At 50.2% G+C, this 21,875-nt stretch overlaps 1 protein-coding gene across 1 annotated transcript in view; it reads left to right on the top strand.

The window, feature by feature from the left end:
- Positions 1-4,879: 4,879 nt before the first annotated feature.
- Positions 4,880-21,875, top strand: part of SLC9A6 (solute carrier family 9 member A6) — a 31,010-nt gene continuing 14,014 nt past the window's right edge. The window contains exons 1-5 of the mRNA XM_069943146.1: positions 4,880-5,296; positions 17,076-17,275; positions 18,333-18,410; positions 20,013-20,089; positions 20,956-21,068. Coding sequence (XP_069799247.1) covers positions 5,020-5,296; positions 17,076-17,275; positions 18,333-18,410; positions 20,013-20,089; positions 20,956-21,068 — 745 coding nt within the window. The 5' untranslated portion in view covers positions 4,880-5,019. The remainder of the gene's footprint in view (positions 5,297-17,075; positions 17,276-18,332; positions 18,411-20,012; positions 20,090-20,955; positions 21,069-21,875) is intronic.

The following is a 21,875-nucleotide window of genomic DNA, read 5'->3' as shown; positions in this document are numbered from 1 at the left end:
ATCTATAGAGGGGAAAAGAGGGGGACCATCTATAGAGGAGGAAAGAGGGGGACCATCTATAGAGGGGGAAAGAGGGGGACTATCTCTAGAGGGGGAAAGAGGGGGACCATCTATAGAGGGGAAAAGAGGGGGACCATCTATAGAGGAGGAAAGAGGGGGACCATCTATAAGGGGGGGAAAGAGGGGGACCATCTATAGAGGGGGAAAGAGGGGGACCATCTATAAGGGGGGAAAAGAGGGGGACCATCTATAAGGGGGGAAAGAGGGGGACCATCTATAAGGGGGGAAAGAGGGGGACCATCTATAGAGGGGGAAAGAGTGGTACCATCTATAGAGGGGGAAAGAGGGGGACCATCTATAGAGGGGGAAAGAGGGGGACCATCTATAGAGGGGGAAAGAGGGGGACCATCTATAGAGGGGGAAAGAGGGGGACCATCTATAGAGGGGGAAAGAGGGGGACCATCTCTAGAGGGGGAAAGAGGGGGACCATCTATAGAGGGGAAAAGAGGGGGACCATCTATAGAGGGGGAAAGAGTGGGACCATCTATAGAGGGGGAAAGAGGGGGACCATCTATAGAGGGGAAAAGAGGGGACCATCTATAGAGGGGGAAAGAGGGGGACCATCTATAGAGGGGGAAAGAGGGGGACCATCTCTACAGGGGGAAAGAGGGGGACCATCTCTAGAGGGGGAAAGAGGGGGACCATCTATAGAGGGGAAAAGAGGGGGACCATCTATAGAGGGGAAAAGAGGGGTACCATCTATAGAGGGGGAAAGAGGGGGACCATCTATAGAGGGGGAAAGAGGGGGGCCATCTATAGAGGGGGACCATCTATAGAGGGGAAAAGAGGGGGGCCATCTATAGAGGGGGAAAGAGGGGGACCATCTATAAAGGGGGAAAGAGGGGGACCATCTATAGAGGGGGAAAGAGGGGACCATCTATAAGGGGGGAAAAGAGGGGGACCATCTATAAGGGGGGAAAGAGGGGGACCATCTATAAGGGGGGGAAAGAGGGGGACCATCTATAGAGGGGGAAAGAGGGGGGCCATCTATAGAGGGGGGACCATCTATAGAGGGGAAAAGAGGGGGGCCATCTATAGAGGGGGAAAGAGGGGGACCATCTATAGAGGGGGGAAAGAGGGGGGCCAACTATAGAGGGGGACCATCTATAGAGGGGAAAAGAGGGGGGCCATCTATAGAGGGGGAAAGAGGGGGACCATCTATAGAGGGGGAAAGAGGGGGACCATCTATAGAGGGGGAAAGAGGGGGACCATCTATAGAGGGGAAAAGAGGGGGACCATCTATAGAGGGGAAAAGAGGGGGACCATCTATAAGGGGGGAAAAGAGGGGGACCATCTATAAGGGGGGAAAGAGGGGGACCATCTATAAGGGGGGGAAAGAGGGGGACCATCTATAGAGGGGGGAAAGAGGGGGACCATCTATAGAGGGGGAAAGAGGGGGACCATCAATAGAGGGGGAAAGAGGGGGACCATCAATAGAGGGGGACCATCTATAGAGGGGAAAAGAGGGGGACCATCTATAGAGGGGGAAAGAGGGGGGCCATCTATAAGGGGGGAAAGAGGGGGACCATCTATAGAGGGGAAAAGAGGGGGACCATCTATAGAGGGGAAAAGAGGGGGACCATCTATAGAGGGGAAAAGAGGGGGACCATCTATAAGGGGGGAAAAGAGGGGGGGCCATCTATAAGGGGGGAAAGAGGGGGACCATCTATAAGGGGGGAAAAGAGGGGGACCATCTATAGAGGGAAAAGAGGGGGACCATCTATAGAGGGGAAAAGAGGGGGACCATCTATAAGGGGGGAAAAGAGGGGGACCATCTATAGAGGGGGAAAGAGGGGGACCATCTATAAGGGGGGAAAAGAGGGGGACCATCTATAAGGGGGGAAAAGAGGGGGACCATCTATAGAGGGGGAAAGAGGGGGGCCATCTATAAAGAGGGAAAGAGGTGGACAATCTATAGAGGGGGAAAGAAGGGGACCATCTATAGAGGGGGCCATCTATAAAGAGGGAAAGGGGGACCATCTATAGAGGGGAAAAGAGGGGGACCATCTATAGAGGGGGAAAGAGGGGGACCATCTATAGAGGGGAAAAGAGGGGGACCATCTATAGAGGGGGAAAAGAGGGGGACCATCTATAGAGGGGAAAAGAGGGGGACCATCTATAGAGGGGGAAAGAGGGGGACCATCTATAGAGGGGAAAAGAGGGGGACCATCTATAGAGGGGGAAAGAGGGGGACCATCTAAAGAGGGGGACCATCTATAAGGGAAAAAAAGAGGGGGACCATCTATAAGGGGGGAAAAGGGGGAACATCTATAGAGGGGGACCATCTATAGAGGGGGAAAGAGGGGACCATCTATAGAGGGGGAAAGAGGGGGACCATCTATAAGGGGGAGTAAGAGGGGGACCATCTATAAGGGGGAAAGAGGGGGGACCATCTATAGAGGGGGAAAGAGGGGGACCATCTATAAGGGGGGAAAAGAGGGGGACCATCTATAAGGGGGGACGAGGGGGACCATCTATAGAGAGGGAAAGAGGGACCATCTATAGAGGGGGAAAGAGGGACCATCTATAGAGGGGGAAAGAGGGGGACCATCTATAAGGGGGGAAAAGAGGGGGACCATCTATAGAGGGGAAAAGAGGGGGACCATCTATAGAGGGGGAAAGAGGGGGACCATCTATAAGGGGGGAAAAGAGGGGGACCATCTATAAGGGGGGAAAAGAGGGGGACCATCTATAAGGGGGGAAGAGGGGGACCATCTATAGAGGGGGAAAGAGGGACCATCTATAGAGGGGGAAAGAGGGGGGCCATCTATAGAGGGGAAAAGAGGGGGACCATCTATAGAGGGGGAAAGAGGGGGACCATCTATAGAGGGGGAAAGAGGGGGACCATCTATAGAGGGGGAGAGAGGGGGACCATCTATAGAGGGGAAAAGAGGGGGACCATCAAAAGAGGGGGAAAGGGGGACCATCTATAAGGGGGGAAAGAGGAGGACCATCTATAAGGGGGGAAAAGAGGGGGACCATCTATAGAGGGTAAAAGAGGGTGGCCATCTATAGAGGGGAAAAGGGGGACCATCTATAGAGGGGAAAAGAGAGGGACCATCTATAAGGGGGGAAAAGAAGGGGACCATCTATAAGGGGGGAAAGAGGGGGACCATCTATAAGGGGGGAAAAGAGGGGGACCATCTATAGAGGGGAAAAGGGGGACCATCTATAGAGGGGAAAAGAGAGGGACCATCTATAAGGGGGGAAAGGAGGACCATCTATAAGGGGGGAAAGAGGGGGACCATCTATAAGGGGGGAAAAGAGGGGGACCATCTATAGAGGGGGCCATCTATAAAGAGGGAAAGGGGGACCATCTATAGAGGGGGAAAGAGGGACCATCTATAGAGGGGGAAAGAGGGGGACCATCTATAGAGGGGGCCATCTATAAAGAGGGAAAGGGGGACCATCTATAGAGGGGGAAAGAGGGACCATCTATAGAGGGGGAAAGAGGGGGACCATCTATAAGGGGGGAAAGGGGGGGACCATCTATAGAGGGGAAAAGAGGGGGACCATCAAAAGAGGGGGAAAGGGGGACCATCTATAAGGGGGGGAAGAGGAGGACCATCTATAAGGGGGGAAAAGAGGGGGACCATCTATAGAGGGGAAAAGAGGGTGGCCATCTATAGAGGGGAAAAGGGGGACCATCTATAGAGGGGAAAAGAGAGGGACCATCTATAAGGGGGGAAAAGAAGGGGACCATCTATAAGGGGGGAAAGAGGGGGACCATCTATAAGGGGGGAAAAGAGGGGGACCATCTATAGAGGGGAAAAGGGGGACCATCTATAGAGGGGAAAAGAGAGGGACCATCTATAAGGGGGGAAAGGAGGACCATCTATAAGGGGGGAAAGAGGGGGACCATCTATAAGGGGGAAAAGAGGGGGACCATCTATAGAGGGGGCCATCTATAAAGAGGGAAAGGGGGGACCATCTATAGAGGGGGAAAGAGGGACCATCTATAAAGGGGGAAAGAGGGGGACCATCTATAGAGGGGGCCATCTATAAAGAGGGAAAGGGGGACCATCTATAGAGGGGGAAAGAGGGACCATCTATAGAGGGGGAAAGAGGGGGACCATCTATAAGGGGGGGAAAGAGGGGGACCATCTATAGAGGGGAAAAAAGGGGGACCATCTATAGAGGGGAAAAGAGGGGGACCATCTATAGAGGGGAAAAGAGGGGGGGCATCTATAGAGGGGGACAGAGGTGGACCATCTATAGAGGGGGAAAGAGGTGGACCATCTATAAGGGGGGAAAAGGGGGACCATCTCCTATAGGATTAGCACCCTCCTCTCCTGACATCCTCTGTGCTGCTTTGACCTCTCCTATAAGATAAGCCCCTCCTCTCCTGACATCCTCTGTGCTGCTGTGACCTCCTCTATAAGATCAGCCCCCTCCTCTCCTGACATCCTCTGTGCTGCTGTGACCTTGGGGGGGGGGGGCAGTGGAGGTGGGGTGGACAATGCTTACTGGGGGGTAGCAGCAAGGGACCAAACATTATGTTTATTGGGGTCAGCGGGGAGGCAGGCAGTGTTTATTTGGGACAGCGTGTGTGTGTGTGGGGGGGGGGGGGGTGGAGGGGGGAGTAGTGGATCATAATGTGGGCGGATTGACTGGGGTGGGGGGCCCAGGTTGGGTGGACAGCCCGGGGCCCAGGGTACATTTAATCCGCCACTGGTTGGAGATGAGAGCTGTATAGAACAAGTAGCCTGGTTGTAGCCATATAATTGCTGCAGGAGACGGAGATCCCCCTCATCACGTGACTGTCAGTGTAGCTGCAGCTGCCGGGCTGTTACTGGGCGTCAGTTGGCCGGAGCACATATCTCAGTGACGCTACAGGCTAGCTCCTCCCTCTTCTCCCCGGGGTGGGGCTTTGAGCCTCCTCTCCACTAGGGGGCGGAGTCGTCGCTGCTCCCTGTCTCATTCCCTGGGAGGACCTTCCCTGGCAGACCGGCCCCTGTCATGGCGCCGTGCGGTCGGGTAATGCCGGGCTCCCCGGGCACGGGTCCCGGGCTGGCAGTGCCCTTCCTGGTGATTATCGCGATAAGCCTGTGCTGGGCAGAGGACAGCGCCCTGGAGGAGATCGTGACAGAGAAGCAGGTGGAGGCCATACACCGCCTGGACAGCACCAACCTGCTGATCTTCATCCTGCTGCTCACCCTCACCATCCTCACCATCTGGCTCTTCAAGCATCGCAGGTTCCGTTTCCTCCACGAGACCGGTCTGGCCATGATCTACGGTCAGTACCGGGGCGGGGCTGGCGGCACTCCTCATTGTGTAACTCCACAAACTTAGTGTCATCTGCTCCCTGTGTGAACGGTGCCCTACAATCCTGGAGACGGCTGTCACCTGATGCCAGTTAGGATGCGGTTTCCATGCGATTGTAGTTACACGACCCTTTCTGCATTACCCACACCAGACAAGAAAACATGTACTGTATGATGCCGAGACTTCAATGGCCATATATGCATGTATGTCACAGATGGGCACTGTACATGGCAGCCGCAGGTGCCCCTTGTGTGTATACATACCAGCCGCAGGTGCCCCTGTGTATATACATGTCAGCCGCAGGTGCCCCTGTGTGTATACATACCAGCCGCAGGTGTCCCCTTGTATATACATGGCAGCTGCAGGTGCCCCTGTGTGTATACATGGCAGCCGCAGGTGCCCCTGTGTGTATACATGGCAGCCGCAGGTGCCCCTGTGTGTATACATGGCAGCCGCAGGTGCCCCTGTGTATATACATGGCAGCCGCAGGTGCCCCTGTGTATATACATGGCAGCCGCAGGTGCCCCTGTGTATATACATGGCAGCCGCAGGTGCCCCTGTGTATATACATGGCAGCCGCAGGTGCCCCTGTGTATATACATGGCAGCCGCAGGTGCCCCTGTGTATATACATGGCAGCCGCAGGTGCCCCTGTGTATATACATGGCAGCTGCAGGTGCCCCCTGTGTATATACATGGCAGCCGCAGGTGCCCCCTTGTATATACATGGCAGCCGCAGGTGCCCCCGTGTGTATACATGGCAGCCGCAGGTGCCCCCGTGTGTATACATGGCAGCCGCAGGTGCCCCCGTGTGTATACATGGCAGCCGCAGGTGCCCCTGTGTATATACATGGCAGCCGCAGGTGCCCCTGTGTATATACATGGCAGCCGCAGGTGCCACTGTGTATATACATGGCAGGTGCCCCTGTGTGTATACATGGCAGCCGCAGGTGTCCCTGTGTATATACATGGCAGGTGCCCCTGTGTGTATACATGGCAGCCGCAGGTGCCCCTGTGTATATACATGGCAGCCGCAGGTGCCCCTGTGTATATACATGGCAGCCGCAGGTGCCACTGTGTATATACATGGCAGGTGCCCCTGTGTGTATACATGGCAGCCGCAGGTGTCCCTGTGTATATACATGGCAGGTGCCCCTGTGTATATACATGGCAGCCGCAGGTGCCACTGTGTATATACATGGCAGGTGCCCCCGTGTATATACATGGCAGCCGCAGGTGCCCCCGTGTATATACATGGCAGCCGCAGGTGTCCCCTTGTATATACATGGCAGCCGCAGGTGACCCTGTGTATATACATGGCAGCCGCAGGTGCCACTGTGTATATACATGGCAGGTGCCCCTGTGTGTATACATGGCAGCCGCAGGTGCCCCTGTGTGTATACATGGCAGCCGCAGGTGCCCCTGTGTATATACATGGCAGCCGCAGGTGCCCCTGTGTATATACATGGCAGCCGCAGGTGCCACTGTGTATATACATGGCAGGTGCCCCTGTGTGTATACATGGCAGCCGCAGGTGTCCCTGCGTATATACATGGCAGGTGCCCCTGTGTGTATACATGGCAGCCGCAGGTGCCCCTGTGTATATACATGGCAGCCGCAGGTGCCCCTGTGTATATACATGGCAGCCGCAGGTGCCACTGTGTATATACATGGCAGGTGCCCCTGTGTGTATACATGGCAGCCGCAGGTGTCCCTGTGTATATACATGGCAGGTGCCCCTGTGTGTATACATGGCAGGTGCCCCCGTGTATATACATGGCAGCCGCAGGTGCCCCCGTGTATATACATGGCAGCCGCAGGTGTCCCCTTGTATATACATGGCAGCCGCAGGTGACCCTGTGTATATACATGGCAGCCGCAGGTGTCCCTGTGTATATACATGGCAGCCCCAGGTGTCCCTGTGTATATACATGGCAGGTGCCCCTGTGTGTATACATGGCAGCCGCAGGTGCCCCTGTGTATATACATGCCAGCTGCAGGTGCCCTGTATATATACATACCAGCTGCAGGTGCCCTGTGTATATACATGCCAGCTGCAGGTGCCCTGTGTATATACATGCCAGCTGCAGGTGCCACTGTGTATATACATGGCAGCCGCAGGTGCCCCTGTGTGTAGAGGTGCCAGCCGCAGGTGCCCCTGTGTGTAGAGGTGCCAGCCGCAGGTGCCCCTGTGTGTAGAGGTGCCAGCCGCAGGTGCCCCTGTGTGTAGAGGTGCCAGCCGCAGGTGCCCCTGTGTGTAGAGGTGCCAGCCGCAGGTGCCCCTGTGTATATACATACCTGCCGCAGGTGCCCCCGTGGGTAGAGGTGCCAGCCGCAGGTGCCGCCGTGGGTAGAGGTGCCAGCCGCAGGTGCCGCCGTGGGTAGAGGTGCCAGCCGCAGGTGCCGCCGTGGGTAGAGGTGCCAGCCGCAGGTGCCGCCGTGGGTAGAGGTGCCAGCCGCAGGTGCCGCCGTGGGTAGAGGTGCCAGCCGCAGGTGCCGCCGTGGGTAGAGGTGCCAGCCGCAGGTGCCCCCGTGGGTAGAGGTGCCAGCCGCAGGTGCCGCCGTGGGTAGAGGTGCCAGCCGCAGGTGTCGCCGTGGGTAGATGTGCCAGCCGCAGGTGCCGCCGTGGGTAGAGGTGCCAGCCGCAGGTGCCGCCGTGGGTAGAGGTGCCAGCCGCAGGTGCCGCCGTGGGTAGAGGTGCCAGCCGCAGGTGCCGCCGTGGGTAGAGGTGCCAGCCGCAGGTGCCGCCGTGGGTAGAGGTGCCAGCCGCAGGTGCCGCCGTGGGTAGAGGTGCCAGCCGCAGGTGCCCCCCGTGGGTAGAGGTGCCAGCCGCAGGTAGCCCAGTAATGCAGTGTTCACACATTTAGGATTTGATGATTCTGTACCATCATCCTCATGTGTTTGGCGCTGAGCTGGACCCCCACTTATCAGCTTGTTATCCCTTATCCTGTGGATTGGGGATACCTTTTGATGTTGGCAGAGTACCCCTTTAATACGCATTGCGGGGCTTCCCTTATGGATTAACAAGCCGAGAAGAAACCCCCCATATGTCTGTAACTTTGCAACCTATTGCTCGGGCCGGGTTCACACCTGCGCTGTTCATTCTGTTGTTCTGCATCATCAATTGAGAAAAAAAACAGCGCTGACATCTCTTATATATTTATCTGTTATCTCTTATATATATATATATATATATCTGTTATATACCGGTGTCTCGTTGACTCTTCTGGGGTCTGTTGGCTTTTAGCATTTTGAACAAAACCTGTGATGAAGGTGTGAGCTGAGCCCTGCTGCTGAGCACCATTACTGTGTGTGTAAGGACAGTAGTGACACACAGCCTGTGTACAGCTCTATCTAGGGAACGGGTCTGAGCCCTGGACACCAGGCTGTGCCTGCGCTCCCCCGTGTCCCGGATGTGCAACCTGGCCCCCCCCCCGGTCAATCCGCCCACATTATAATCCACTACTGCCCCCCCCCCCCCACGCTGTCCCCAATAAACACTGCCTGCCTCCCCTCCCTGCTGGCCCCAATAAAAATAATGTTTGGTCCCTTGCTGCACAGAGGATGTCGGGAGAGGAGGGTGCTGATCTTATAGGTGAGGTCGCAGGGTCCCAGCAGCACAGAGGATGTCAGGAAAGGAGGGTGCAGATCTTATAGGGGAAGTCACAGCAGCACAGGATGTCAGGAGAGGAGGGTGCTAATCCTATAGGATATGGTCCCCCTCTCCCCCCCCCCCCCCCTTATAGATGTTCCCCCTCTTTCCCCCCCCTATAGATGGTTCCCCCTATAGATGGTTCCCCCTCTTTCCCCCCCTATAGATGGTCCCCCTCTTCCCCCCCCCTTATAGATGGTCCCCCCTCTTCTCCCCCCCCCCCTTATAGATGGTCCCCCCCTCTTCCCCCCCCTATAGATGGCCCCCCCTCTTCCCCCCCCCCCTTATAGATGGTCCCCCTTCCCCCCCCCTCCTTCTAGATGGTCCCCCTCTTGCCAGCAGATAACGCAAAACCCCCCAAAAAACAACACAACTCACCTGCCGTCCATTCCCCCGTCGAGCCTCTCTCCTTCTGCAGCCTCCGGCTGATGTGCGGCTGCCGGGGGTGTCCCATCCTATCCTCGGCAGCGCGCGCATCAGAGAGCTCCCCGTGCGCCGGAAGGGACGGGACACCCCGGCAGCCGCACATCAGAGAGTCAGTGGCGGATTATAATGTGGGCGGCGTGGCGTGGGCCCCCCCCGGAGCCTCAACCGCCCATATTATAATCCGCCACTGCCTGTGCGCCCCCGTGTCCCGGCTGTGCCTGGCGGCCCCCGTGTCCCGGCTGTGCCTGGCGGCCCCCGTGTCCCGGCTGTGCCTGGCGGCCCCCGTGTCCCGGCTGTGCCTGGCGGCCCCCGTGTCCCGGCTGTGCCTGGCGGCCCCCGTGTCCCGGCTGTGCCTGTGCGCCCACGTGTCCCGGCTGTGCCTGCGCTCTCCTGCCTGGACAGCACCACCCTCCTGATCTTCATCCTGCTGTCCCCATATGCACCTGCCTGCCTGTCTCCCGCTGTTCCTTTATGCTCCCGGCTTCCTGTCTCCCGCTGTCCCCGCCTGCCTGTCTCCCGCTGCCCCCGTCCCCTCCCGCCTGCCTGTCTCCCGCTGTCCCCGTCCCCTCCAGCCTGCATGTCTCCCACTGTCCCCGCCTGCTCCCGCCTGCCTTTCTCCCGCTGTCCCTTTATGCACCTGCCTGTCTCCCGCTGTCCCCGTCCGCCTCCCTGTCTCCCGCTGCCCCCGTCCCCTCCCGCCTGCCTGTCTCCCGCTGTCCTTGTCCCCTCCCGCCTGCCTGTCTCCCGCTGCCCCCGTCCCCTCCCTCCCGCCTGCCTGTCTCCCGCTGTCCCCGTCCCCTCCAGCCTGCATGTCTCCCGCTGTCCCCGCCTGCTCCCGCCTGCCTGTCTCCCACTGTCCCTTTATGCACCTGCCTGTCTCCCGCTGCCCCCGTCCCCTCCCGCCTGCCTGTCTCCCGCTGCCCCCGTCCCCTCCCGCCTGCCTGTCTCCCGCTGCCCCCGTCCCCTCCCGCCTGCCTGTCTCCCGCTGCCCCCGTCCGCTTGTGTATCCTGAACGCTCATGGATTTCTGGGAGTTTCGCTGTAGGAATGAACACTGCGTAGATTTGGCCGGATTAGTTTAGCTTTTCAGTATTCCATCATGTGATTTGGATTGTTTTATCACATGGTGATAGTCTTATTTGGATACTTTATAGCCTGCGGTACGTTTATATCTACCGTATCCACTGTAATGGGCACATTCATATCCACTGCAGACTTTGTGCTGTGCTCTACTCTCCACAGCAGATACGTTCTGTGTCATTGTAGCCTTGATACACATCCTCCATACACCCCCATAGCTGGAGGAAGCTGGAGTCATGCTTTATTACGGCATATAGATGTCCATTCACCATGCAGCAGCCTAGACTTGAGGACAGACGCTAATTGACGGCTGGTACTGAGGCCGGTGCAGCACTGATCAGCTAAACCTCTTCAGGGGAAAACCTTTCAGAAAAAAAATTCGAACTCTCCATATTGACGTCCTATTCCAGCTGATTGGTGGGGATGAGACTTCTTAACCTCACGTCCGCTGTGCTGCCGCTGTGACAGGCATAAGAGAAACAGATCGCTGACCTCTGGGAGACCAGCCAAACGATAACACTGCTGGCTGCTAGTGAAAGCGCTCAATGCAGTGAAGTCCTAGGTGCATTGACCCCTGGGAAACATGAATATGCAAAAGAAGAGCCAGTGGAGCCTCATTGAAGAGTCTCAAAACACAGGACTAGCCAGATATCCCTCTGGGAAGGACCCAGCCAAGGGGTGGCTCCTGTAAGGAAACCACCAAAACTGCCATATTAAGTGGCTCTATAAGTCAATGTAATGACAAGGGAAGAACCAAGGCTAGGCATCCATCCACCGACAGCTGTTTCGGGGTGTTGCCCTTCATCAGTGTGGAGCAGAATTCTGGCAACGCCCCAAAACAGCTGTCTGTGGGTGGATACCTAGCCTTGGTCTTTCCACTGTGAAATAGTCAAAATGATATCACTAGCTAGAATGACGGAGCCGTAAAATTGTGTGAATAGGGCCATAGAAACCGTATTACTGTACCCATAATTGCAGATCCGCAGTTATGGACAAAAATATGGAATATGTAAATGAGGCCTCGGTCTAATGTGGAAGAACTTTACATCATGTGATAGGTCTTATGGTGGATTCTTAGGCTGTGGTCATTTTCTGCATTGTCGTTGCATTTGTAATGCGCATGTTCTGCTTTGGTTCGTGAGCTCACCAATCAGAACCTAAACAACAGCCTTGATTATTACGTAACTCACGTAGTGTGAACATGGCCTAATAAAGGAAGTTTATTAAACCTGCTGAAAGGGCTTTTGTCTTACTTTAACACCCCCCTTGTTGGGGGCATCCCCCATGAAAAACAATGGGATGGGGATTCTAGCATGTTACAATTCAAGTGAAAAAAAACGTGTGTGAATGAGGCACCAAGAAGCTTTGTGGTGAATCATCATCCAGGAGACTGAAAGTAAATAGTTGTAATGGAAACTACCAAAAGATTGTGGTGTTGACTTTTTTAGGTCACAGAACGGTGATAGAGATAGGAAATCATCTTGTCCGAAATCTCCCTTGTATGTCCCTTTTATTGTTTGTCCCTTTATTATATGTTCCTTCTTATTATTCCTCCAAACACAGCGAGTTAATACCAAAAAGTTCCATTTTGGTCTTATCTGACCACATGACCTTCTCCCATGCTTCCTCAACCAGATGTTCGTGGCCCAGACGTGTGCTGGGGGGTGTCTTGTGTGCCCTGCAGGATTTTAATCTATGATGGTGTAGTGTGTTACTAGTGGTAATCTTTGAGACTCTGGTCCCAGCTCTCTTGAGGTCATTGACCAAGTCTTCCTGTGTACTTCGGGGCTGAATTCTTGACCTTTTACAGAATCATCGTAACTAGGGATGGTCTGAACCTGCCGAGGTTCGGGTTCATACGAACCTAAACTCTCGGCTATGATTCCCACTGTCTTCCACCTCCGTGGAGAGGGTGGATACAGCCGGAGGACTGCCTGGAAAACTGGGATACAGCCATAGCCATAGGCTGTATCCCAGTTTTCCAGGCGGTCCTCCGGCTGTATCCACCCTCTCCACGGAGGTGGAAGACAGCGGGAATCATTGTCAAAAGTTCAGGTTCGTATGAACCCAAACCTCGGCAGGTTCGGACCATCCCTAATCGTAACCTCACAAGGCAAGATCTTCCATGAAGCCGCAGATTAAGGAAGATTGACTGTCACCTTTTCTTCTAATAATTGGGTCAACAGTTGTTGCATTCTCACCAAGGTGCTTGCCTATTGTCCTGTAGCCCATACCGGCCTTGTACAGGTCTATAATTTTGTCTTAATGGCGTGTTTACTCACAGATTTATCTGACAGATTTTTTAAGACAAAGCCAGGAAAAGACTATGAACAGAGAACAGGTCATAAATTTCTCCTCTTTTCAAATCCATCCTTGGCTTTGGCTTCAAAATCTGTCAGATCTGTTTGTGTAAACACGTTAGAAAGCTCTTTGGTCTTGGCCATAGTGGAGAGGTTGGCGTGTAATTCAGTGTGTGGACAGGCGTTTTTCATACCGGTAACAGCCGAATTCTTGCTGGCTGGTGGGTGATCAAAACACATAGGGGGAGATTTATCAAACATGGTGTAAAGTGAAACTGGCTCAGTTGTCCCTAGCAACCAATCAGATTCCACCTTTCATTCCTCACAGACTCTTTGGAAAATGAAAGGTGGAATCTGATTGGTTGCTAGGGGCAACTGAGCCAGTTTCACTTTACACCATGTTTGGTAAATCTCCCCCATTGGGTCCATTTACACAGTAAGATTATCTGCCAAAGATTTGAAGCCAAAGCCAGAAACAGACTATAAAAAGACATCAGGTCATAAAGGAAAGCCTGAGAATTCTCCTCTTTTCTAATCCATTCCTGGCTTTGGCTTCAAATCTTTGGCACATACTCTGTCAGATAATCTTTCTGTGTAAATGGACCCTTATATCATGCCGACAAATGCAAATTATTTATTTAAAGCTCTTACAATCTGATTTTTCTGGAATATTTTTAAAGATTCAGTGGAAGTGTACCTACCATAAAGATTGTACACCCATCCATGCTTTGTCGGTGGGAAAACTTGCAAAATTGTCAGTTTATCAAATACAGTGGTACCTTGGTTTAGGAGTAACTAGAGCCTTTTGGTTTAAGAGCTCACAGATTTTAAAAATTGTGACTTGGTTTAAGAGCATTGTTTTGGTTTAAATGCTCCCTGTGCTGGGTGGGAGGGCGAGTGAAGGAGGGGCATGGTCTGCATAGCGGGGTCTACAGCCCTGTATTCTGACCGAAGAAGTCTCCCTCACCTTCCAAATCATAGCAGATCCACTTCAGGCTGGGGCTTGCATCGGGGACAGGACTCTGGAGGTAATCTCTCCCCGGACAGAGAGTGCTGCATGTGTGTACCCACATATGTCCTGCTCATTCCTTCATGCTCCCTGCAGTCTCTGTCAGTCCTAATTGGTCTGTGCTGAACACACACCCCTTCCCCATTGCTGTCATGTGACCACACAGACCTTTGACAGCAGCCCTGCTTCTCTACTCTAGCTTGTTGCGGCTATTTTTCAGGTTTATGCACTTACTATACATTATACACCACATGCTAATTGCTATACTGTAGAGTATATTCTGCCGTTTCTTAATGTTTGCTTCATTTGTTTTACATGTTATTCAGAATAATAAATCATTATTTTTGGGGTGTGGAACCAATTGTCTGCATTTCTATGATTTCTTATGGGGAAATTTGCTTTGGTTTAAGAGTGGATTTGGATTACAAGCACGGTCCCGGATCGAATTATGCGCGTAATCGAAGGCACCACTGTACTTATTTTCTCCACTGTGTGTATATATCGATATATAATAAATTATATACAATTTTCTTTCTACCATTGCAGAATGTACAAACAGAAACCTCCATAGGGTAACACTCCCACCACACTGTGATATTAGGTGCAGCGTCTTGTGCTTCCTACCTGTTTACTATAAGGAGTTATATACAGCATGAACACTGTGCCCTGTGGTTGTGTTGTTCTGTAACTATGACCATAGGCACCGGCTTATATAATAGACAGTAGTGAGTATACGCTATGTTTAGCTGCCTGTTTTGGGGCAGACATTGCTTCTTCTCTTGCTGGATCGTGCACCAGCTCCCATGTTTGCTGTGTCCTGCGGAGGCAATGTCCCTGTTGGCTGCACCTGCTGACAGCTGATCCCATTGTGTTTTATTATGTGCTGGAACTGTGTTGTCTCAGTAGGAGTTGTTTTTCCTCTTCATCTCCTGTGCTAATATTTTCCACTTCTAATATTCATAATGAATATGACTTCCCCTCCATGATGTAGCGACTCCATGACTGTTCTAGCAGGGAGTATACAGCCTCAGCACTAGGGGTGGACAGCTCTTCCTGAAGTTTGGGGTCCCCCTCCTATACACAGGTGTGTGGTCCCTGTAAGGTGCGGCATAATGCTTTGGTTATTGACCATGTGGGTATAGGTGTTGGCATTGGTAACTTGTGTGAACACTGGGGAAAAGTGTTGGGACCCTTCATTTTCTTTGGGGGATGTTTTGCGAGTTGTTTATACCAAATATATGCTAATGTTTGAGCACATTATACCAAATATAATCTATATGAGGATTCCTCCTAGTGATCAGAGATCTTGTTGAATGTTCAGTCATTTGGCTCCTGGTGGCTGGAGAAGGTGGATGCAGCCTTAGGGCTGCTAGGAAAACATAACATGGATACACTGTATGGCCTATAATGCTGTATCCCTGTTTTCCAGGACGCCCTAGGGCTGCATCCAACTTCTCCAGCTGTGGGGAGCAAACGTTCAGCAAATTCACTCATCAAGTCCTAACCATTAGCTTGTCTGATGTTTCCACAAACCTTAATCCATACATGGACCCCAACTACATATATCTGGGGGAACTGTAGATCTGGCAGAGACAGGGAGAGTCACAAGTGCGGTCATGCATTGTACAAGTTCTGGGAGAGACGGCTCAATAAAACCTATGGCCCTGTGATGTCAGGGAGCATCAGGAGGGGAAGGTGGGATCTCTATATTTATGGCTGCTCACATTACAGCTACCTCTATGGGAAAGAGAAACCTATAGAAAGTCCCTGTATATTTATACCCCGACACCAGGCTAACCTCCTGCCTACTGTCCATACATTTACGTTAGGCTTCACTTAATATTGATATAGCACTACAACTGTGAGTAATATGAAGACAATGACATGCATTAGATCTCTGGTCTCGGGGACCTTCCTCCTTATCTCGGCTCTTCTTGGCAGTCAGATCCCGGCCAATCACTTATTATTGCTTGGCACCAGATTATTAATCTTGCCTTCATAACATGAGACCAAGTTTATAAGGTTACGGCAGTGTCAATGTGGGGACATTTAGAACTACTGTGTTATAATTTAATTTATGATATAATAGGGACCCCCATCCCTTTGACCTCACTAGTCTAGCCACTGGGACTATTGCCTTCTTCCCCATTCCTCCCCCAATCAGCAACCTATACTGTAGGGATCCCTTATCCGAATACAGATATTGGGGCAGTGTAACTGGATGTTAGATTTTCTCCCATTACTATCCCAGTGGGTGGCTTGTGTTATTGGCTCCCTGTCCTACAAAAACATATCTATTTGCATACAGGTATCCCAGAGAACTATGGTAGGGTGATCAGCCAACAAGCAAGCTTGTTCATTGGCTGATCAGCTGTTCTCAATTGAAAGTGTCAGTTGTTGGCTTCATATCTGCCCATGTAACGGGATGTCGCTGCCAGCCATTAAAAACAGCCAGAAACGTCCTCGCGGCCAAATCCAGCTGCACGACTGATTGAGCCTTGAGGGCTGTAGGTATGTCTGTGTATGTATGCATGTGTATGTGTATATGTATGTATATATATATATATATATATATATATATATATATATATATGGTGTACTTTCCTAATTATGCACAACCACTGATGATATCTTAGTGTACTTTGTCCTCTCCTCCTTCCTATCCTGTTCCTGTCTTCTATTACAGTCTGAGCCACCTACTTGGTCCTACTACTTCCTATAATGAATGCTGAATGTTTTCTAGCATACAGGGTGTTGTTCCACCTAAGACTATTGGATGTTATTTTGTCCCTGCGTTTATTATACAGTTGCAGATTTTTATTCTTTCTATTTTGTAAAGGACCCCCCCCCCCCCCCCCGCCCACTGAATAATTTTCATGCCACTTCTAGGACTTCTATTATGATGACATTATTATCATTCTGTACTTTGTTAATTACACCTAAATTTTGTTTTAATAAAGGTTTATCAGAAAAAAAAAAATGTGACCCTATCATCACAAGCTGGTGGGGAGGAGATGCCAGGACCACCCCTGTGACGTGTGGGTCGGGCAGAATGAAAGTGATGACAGGTTCCCTTTCATTTCACTTAAATGATCAGAATTTCTTGCAGCTCAATTGCCCTTATGTTACAGGGGGTCTGTCATGAACTTCTGCCATGCTACTGTGCATCCAATAATAATACTCTAAAGATGTATATAAAGATGGGATTTATATTAGAATCCAGTATGGAGACGGTATAGAGTCTGGCTTATCCATTTCTGAAGCAGCCATGTTGTTGTCTTGCAGGTGTTATTGTCGGTGTGGTGTTGCGATACGGAGTGCACATTCCCAGCGACGTGAATAACATAACTATAAGCTGCGAGCAACAAGTGACTCCGGCCACGCTTGTGGTAAACGTCAGTGGCGCCTTCTACGAGTACACCCTTAAAGGGGAAATCAGCGACAAGGAGGTCAACAACGTGCAAGACAATGAGATGCTCAGGAAGGTGAGGATCTCCCCTTATATAATGCAGCCAGCTTATTGCACATGAAGACTTCTTATAATACATTGTGTCGCTATAGGACTACCAAGTAGATCAGCTTACCGGCCATGCTTGTGTCAATGCCAGAGGCGTCATTGAGTTCATAGGCCAGCCGGCTCTGGCTGCAGCCTGCTCAGAGTGGCCGCAGTCAGGAACCGTGACATAACCTGCATAGCATGCTGCAGATATACACAGCAGATAAGAGCTCGTATGCGGCTGGAAGATTTCTAGTTTCACTATGAATAGTATATCCTGTAGAGTAAAAAAAATTAGGTTGAAATGTCTTTCTGTCATATCATTACAAATGCTATTCATAGACTTTCTTAACATGGTGATAGATGGGATGACCACCAATACACATGCCCCAGAGGTTTTCACAGTTTTCTGGTAGTAAAGCATTTCTTGCCAATGTGCAGCTGTCAGCACTACCTAGTGCTTGTGACTCAACTTTCTTGGGGTCCTGAATGGCAGGTATTCCTAGTGATGCATGTATTGTTTGTATCACTAAGCAGATTTGCCATTTACAACATGGATGACAAGGCCTTGAATGCAGTCATACCTGAGTCAAATAAGGAGTAGGCTCTGTTCACACTGGGCTATGGCTTCTCTTTATGAAGTCATATAAAAGATACCAGTGCCACCATGCAAACTCCATTGGGGTCCCTATAGGTTCAGTCTTGGTTTCTGTCATAGCATGCCTCCCTGTCCCTTCCATTGAGTCTAACCGAACCCAATGCAACTGAAGAACGAACCATAAGTATTTGTTAAGATTGGCTTATAAAGTGGTCTCCTTTTGCAAGCGTAATTGTATAGCCAGACTAATTTATATAACAAGCCCAGCATAACATTGTCTGGAGGACGCCTCTGCTTTCATTGTCTGGTAGGTGCATCCCTATCCCCTGTCCCTTTCAGAGGCATCATATTGGCCATAGATGTCACTTAGGGACCGCACATCCAAATAGATATATTTTTTAAAGCATAAAGTGTATGTATAAACGGCGTTCCTTTGCTTTACTTGCAGGTTACGTTTGACCCTGAAGTTTTCTTCAATATTCTTCTTCCTCCAATTATATTTTATGCAGGATACAGCTTGAAAAGAGTAAGTATCTACAACTACCGCCACCCAGCGATAGTGTTACCTCTCCACCCGTCATCCTGGCTATGAGCAGCGTATCACACACTGTGGATTAGTCCTTTGTTTTATCAGCTCATATAAGTTGTGCTTTCCTAACAATACCAGAAGGGTAGCTAGAGGTTCAGTATTGAGAGGCAAAACATGTCTGACGCCTGAGTAGATTCCAGCCAGGGTAACACATACTTACAACCACACAGGCACATCTTCTTTGTTAGGAGCTGTTCACGTTGCTTCTTCTTCTCTATCTGACCCTGACTGGCATGATATCTTCCAGCCACAACTTAAGGCCCTATCCCACGGAACGATTATCGACCGTATTCGCCCTGTCCCGTGGAATAGAAGGCAACGATCAGCTGACATTGTCCATGTCGGCTGATCGTTGCAGTCTTTTGTCTTTCAACCATGTTGAAAAAACAAACAACTGTGATAGCAGCGATCTGCTGCCTTCGCTCCGTGGAATAGGAACGGCGGTAGCAGACCGCCTCTATCCACTATGGGCTGCCCGGACGATCTAGTGATCACCCGGGCAGCCCCCCGTTGCCCCTCCTGCACTCACCTGCTCGCCGCCCGCGTGGAATAGCAGTGCCAGAGAGCGGTGAACGAGGAGTGAATGAGCGCTGATATCGCTCATTTGCTCCTCACAATTGGCCTGTGGAATACTCCATTGGCTCCTCTCTTGTCAGCATCCTGTTTTAACAATACCTAGCTGCTTCTTCCCCCAGTATGGTGCCCAGTGGTGTCCCCATAACTATAGTAATAGGTTAAAACATTGCTCCAGATGGTCATCCTGACTTGTATTCCTTACAGTAATAGTTCCCTCATGCAGACCCTTCTCACAGTAGTGATGCCCCCTTACCACCTGAGGTTTCTTCATACAGCAGATGTTCCCCTGAAGGGCACTACATCCCTTCTCTGCCATAGTGTTTAACTACATCTGCTTCCTATGGATGTAAATAGTTGAAAGGGACACAAGGATTGAGCACAGACAGCACACCGTGCATGTGGACCTCAGTCTTCCCCGTGTCACCCCTGCTTGCTTTTCTGCTGATCCATCATGTAGCTGTGGATAGTAGCTATATGGCCATTGAATTTTACATCCATTAGACACACCTTGCTGTCCTTGGGTATATTGGACAGTGTATGGCCAGCTGGTATAATCTCTCATAAAGGGATTGTGTGTATATATGTATATGTGTGTGTGTGATATATATGTATGTATGTAAAAATATGCTGTTATTGATTATGATTGGTAAGGGTCTAAACTGGGATAGAAGGGTACACAGCACTGATGCAGCATTGTGGCTTCATTACTGACACTCCCGACCACCCAGCTGTGCAGAGGACTGCAGCCCGTCCTGTTCACATGTAAGGAGTAACAGTTCTTTATGCACAGACTGGTTGAAAGCAATAGCACTTAGAGAAAATGCTAGCAGGAAGGAGCTCTCTGTGAGCGATGAAAAACTATTTATAATGAGTGCATTGAGTATTATTGAGTGTAGCTCATGTTTAGTTATAGAATATCTCACTATAACCTAAACGACCCCTTTTTATTGTCTTATTTTATAGAGGCATTTCTTCCGAAATCTGGGCTCGATACTTGCTTATGCCTTTCTAGGGACCGTCATTTCCTGCTTTATGATTGGGTATGTATCGTTTTATATGACTGCATCAATGACATGTTGCCTAGTAATACTAGGATAGTAAAATAAGATTTTTATAACTATGTATCAATCTATCTTATATCCATCCTATATCTATCGATCTTTTATCTCTGTCTCTCCATCTGTCTAGCTACCCTTTGAACTTGCCTGTATTTCAGTATTGATTACAGTATATTTCAGTATTGAAAAGAAAATGGCGCCTGATTCTGAGTTGTAGTGTTTGTGTGTTAAAGAATACATTGAGTAAACATCCACCATGCAGGAAGAAAAATCTGTGTTCACACTGCGTTTTTGCAATCCGTTTAGCATATCCGTTTTTTATTGGTTACTTTTAACGGGCAGAAAAACATAGTCAACACTACTTTTGTGTCCATTAAAAAAAACACACATCCGTTTTGATCCGTTTTTAAAAAAATTTTTTTTATGGAAGTCAATGGAAAAACGGATCCAAACGCATGACACACAATTGCCTCTGTTTTTGCATCCATTTTTTTCCCCCAAAAAAACATACGTTAAACGGATTGCAAAAACGCAGTGTAAACCCATCCTTAATGTCTCTTCCAAGGGCTAACTGCAAAAAGTTTCAACGACTACCTGCCTTTTTTTTTTATTGGCACTCATACATACAGGTTTTGATCAGCTTTTGTGAGGCAGTTTTAAAGGAATGGTCCATAATTCCTCCACAACTTCTGCAACTTTTTTTTTTTTTTTTTTGTAGCTACAGGAAAATCTACTAATTATTATACTCAAGGGGGTCACTACAATTTCTCCCTGCCCTGTGGGTGTTTCCTCAAGGCATAATGGTCTGTGTATTAGCCTAATTATATTCTTATTGATTATTTCTTTAGGTCTCTGATGTATGGATGTGTCAAGCTAATGAAAGTAATTGGAACATTAGATGGTGACTTCTACTTTACAGACTGCCTTTTTTTTGGAGCTATCATTTCTGCAACTGATCCAGGTGAACCCATGCGCTGTGTATACTGTACACAGTCTTGTCTTATGGTTGGTACTTGGATAGCACCAAAATATCAGAAGTGTAAAATATGGCCACATTACATGAGAATATTAAATAATTGGCTGTTTTATGTTGTCACCCACAGAACTACTTTAAAGTGAGTGTACCGTCTCATTATTTTTTTTTAATTACCTTTTTGGCACCAGCACAGAGATCCCGGAGGCAAAGTCCCTTTTTGAAGATGACAATGTTCCCACACTTGGCACCAGCTTTTAAATGTGCACCAGCTTGCTCTATGCACTAGAGGTGGGTCCAGCACCCCCTGTGTAACAATATCCCCTCCCCTCGGTGATGCAGTCAGGCTTGATTCTAATGAAAGTGCGTCACTGAAGGCATGGGAAATATCATTACCCTGGGGGTGCTGGGCCCCCACCTCCACTGCATCCAGCGAGCCGGTGCACATGAAAAAACCAGTGCTGAGCGCAGGAACCTGGTGGTGTTTTGAAAAGTGGGCCGCGCCACTGGAATCTCTGAGCCGGCACCGACAAGGTAATGGGAAAAAAAATTATTATGAGGGGGTTCATTCACTTTAATACTTCAGCTGCCAGGACTTTTGGGGCATTTTCCACCTCTGAAAGCCAAGACAATTTTTTCACTTTAAGGGTACCTTCACACGTACCATATCGCTGCGTTTTTAACATGCGCGTTTTGATTTTCACATGATTTTCATATGAAAATCAAAACTCGCATGTAAAAAACGCAGCAATAAAAACGCAGCATTTAAAAAGCAGTGATACGGTACGTGTGAAG

Source organism: Dendropsophus ebraccatus, chromosome 10 (genome assembly GCF_027789765.1).
Source record: "Dendropsophus ebraccatus isolate aDenEbr1 chromosome 10, aDenEbr1.pat, whole genome shotgun sequence".
Classification (NCBI taxonomy): Eukaryota; Metazoa; Chordata; class Amphibia; order Anura; family Hylidae; genus Dendropsophus; species Dendropsophus ebraccatus.
This window is presented reverse-complemented; position numbering and strand designations above follow the sequence as displayed.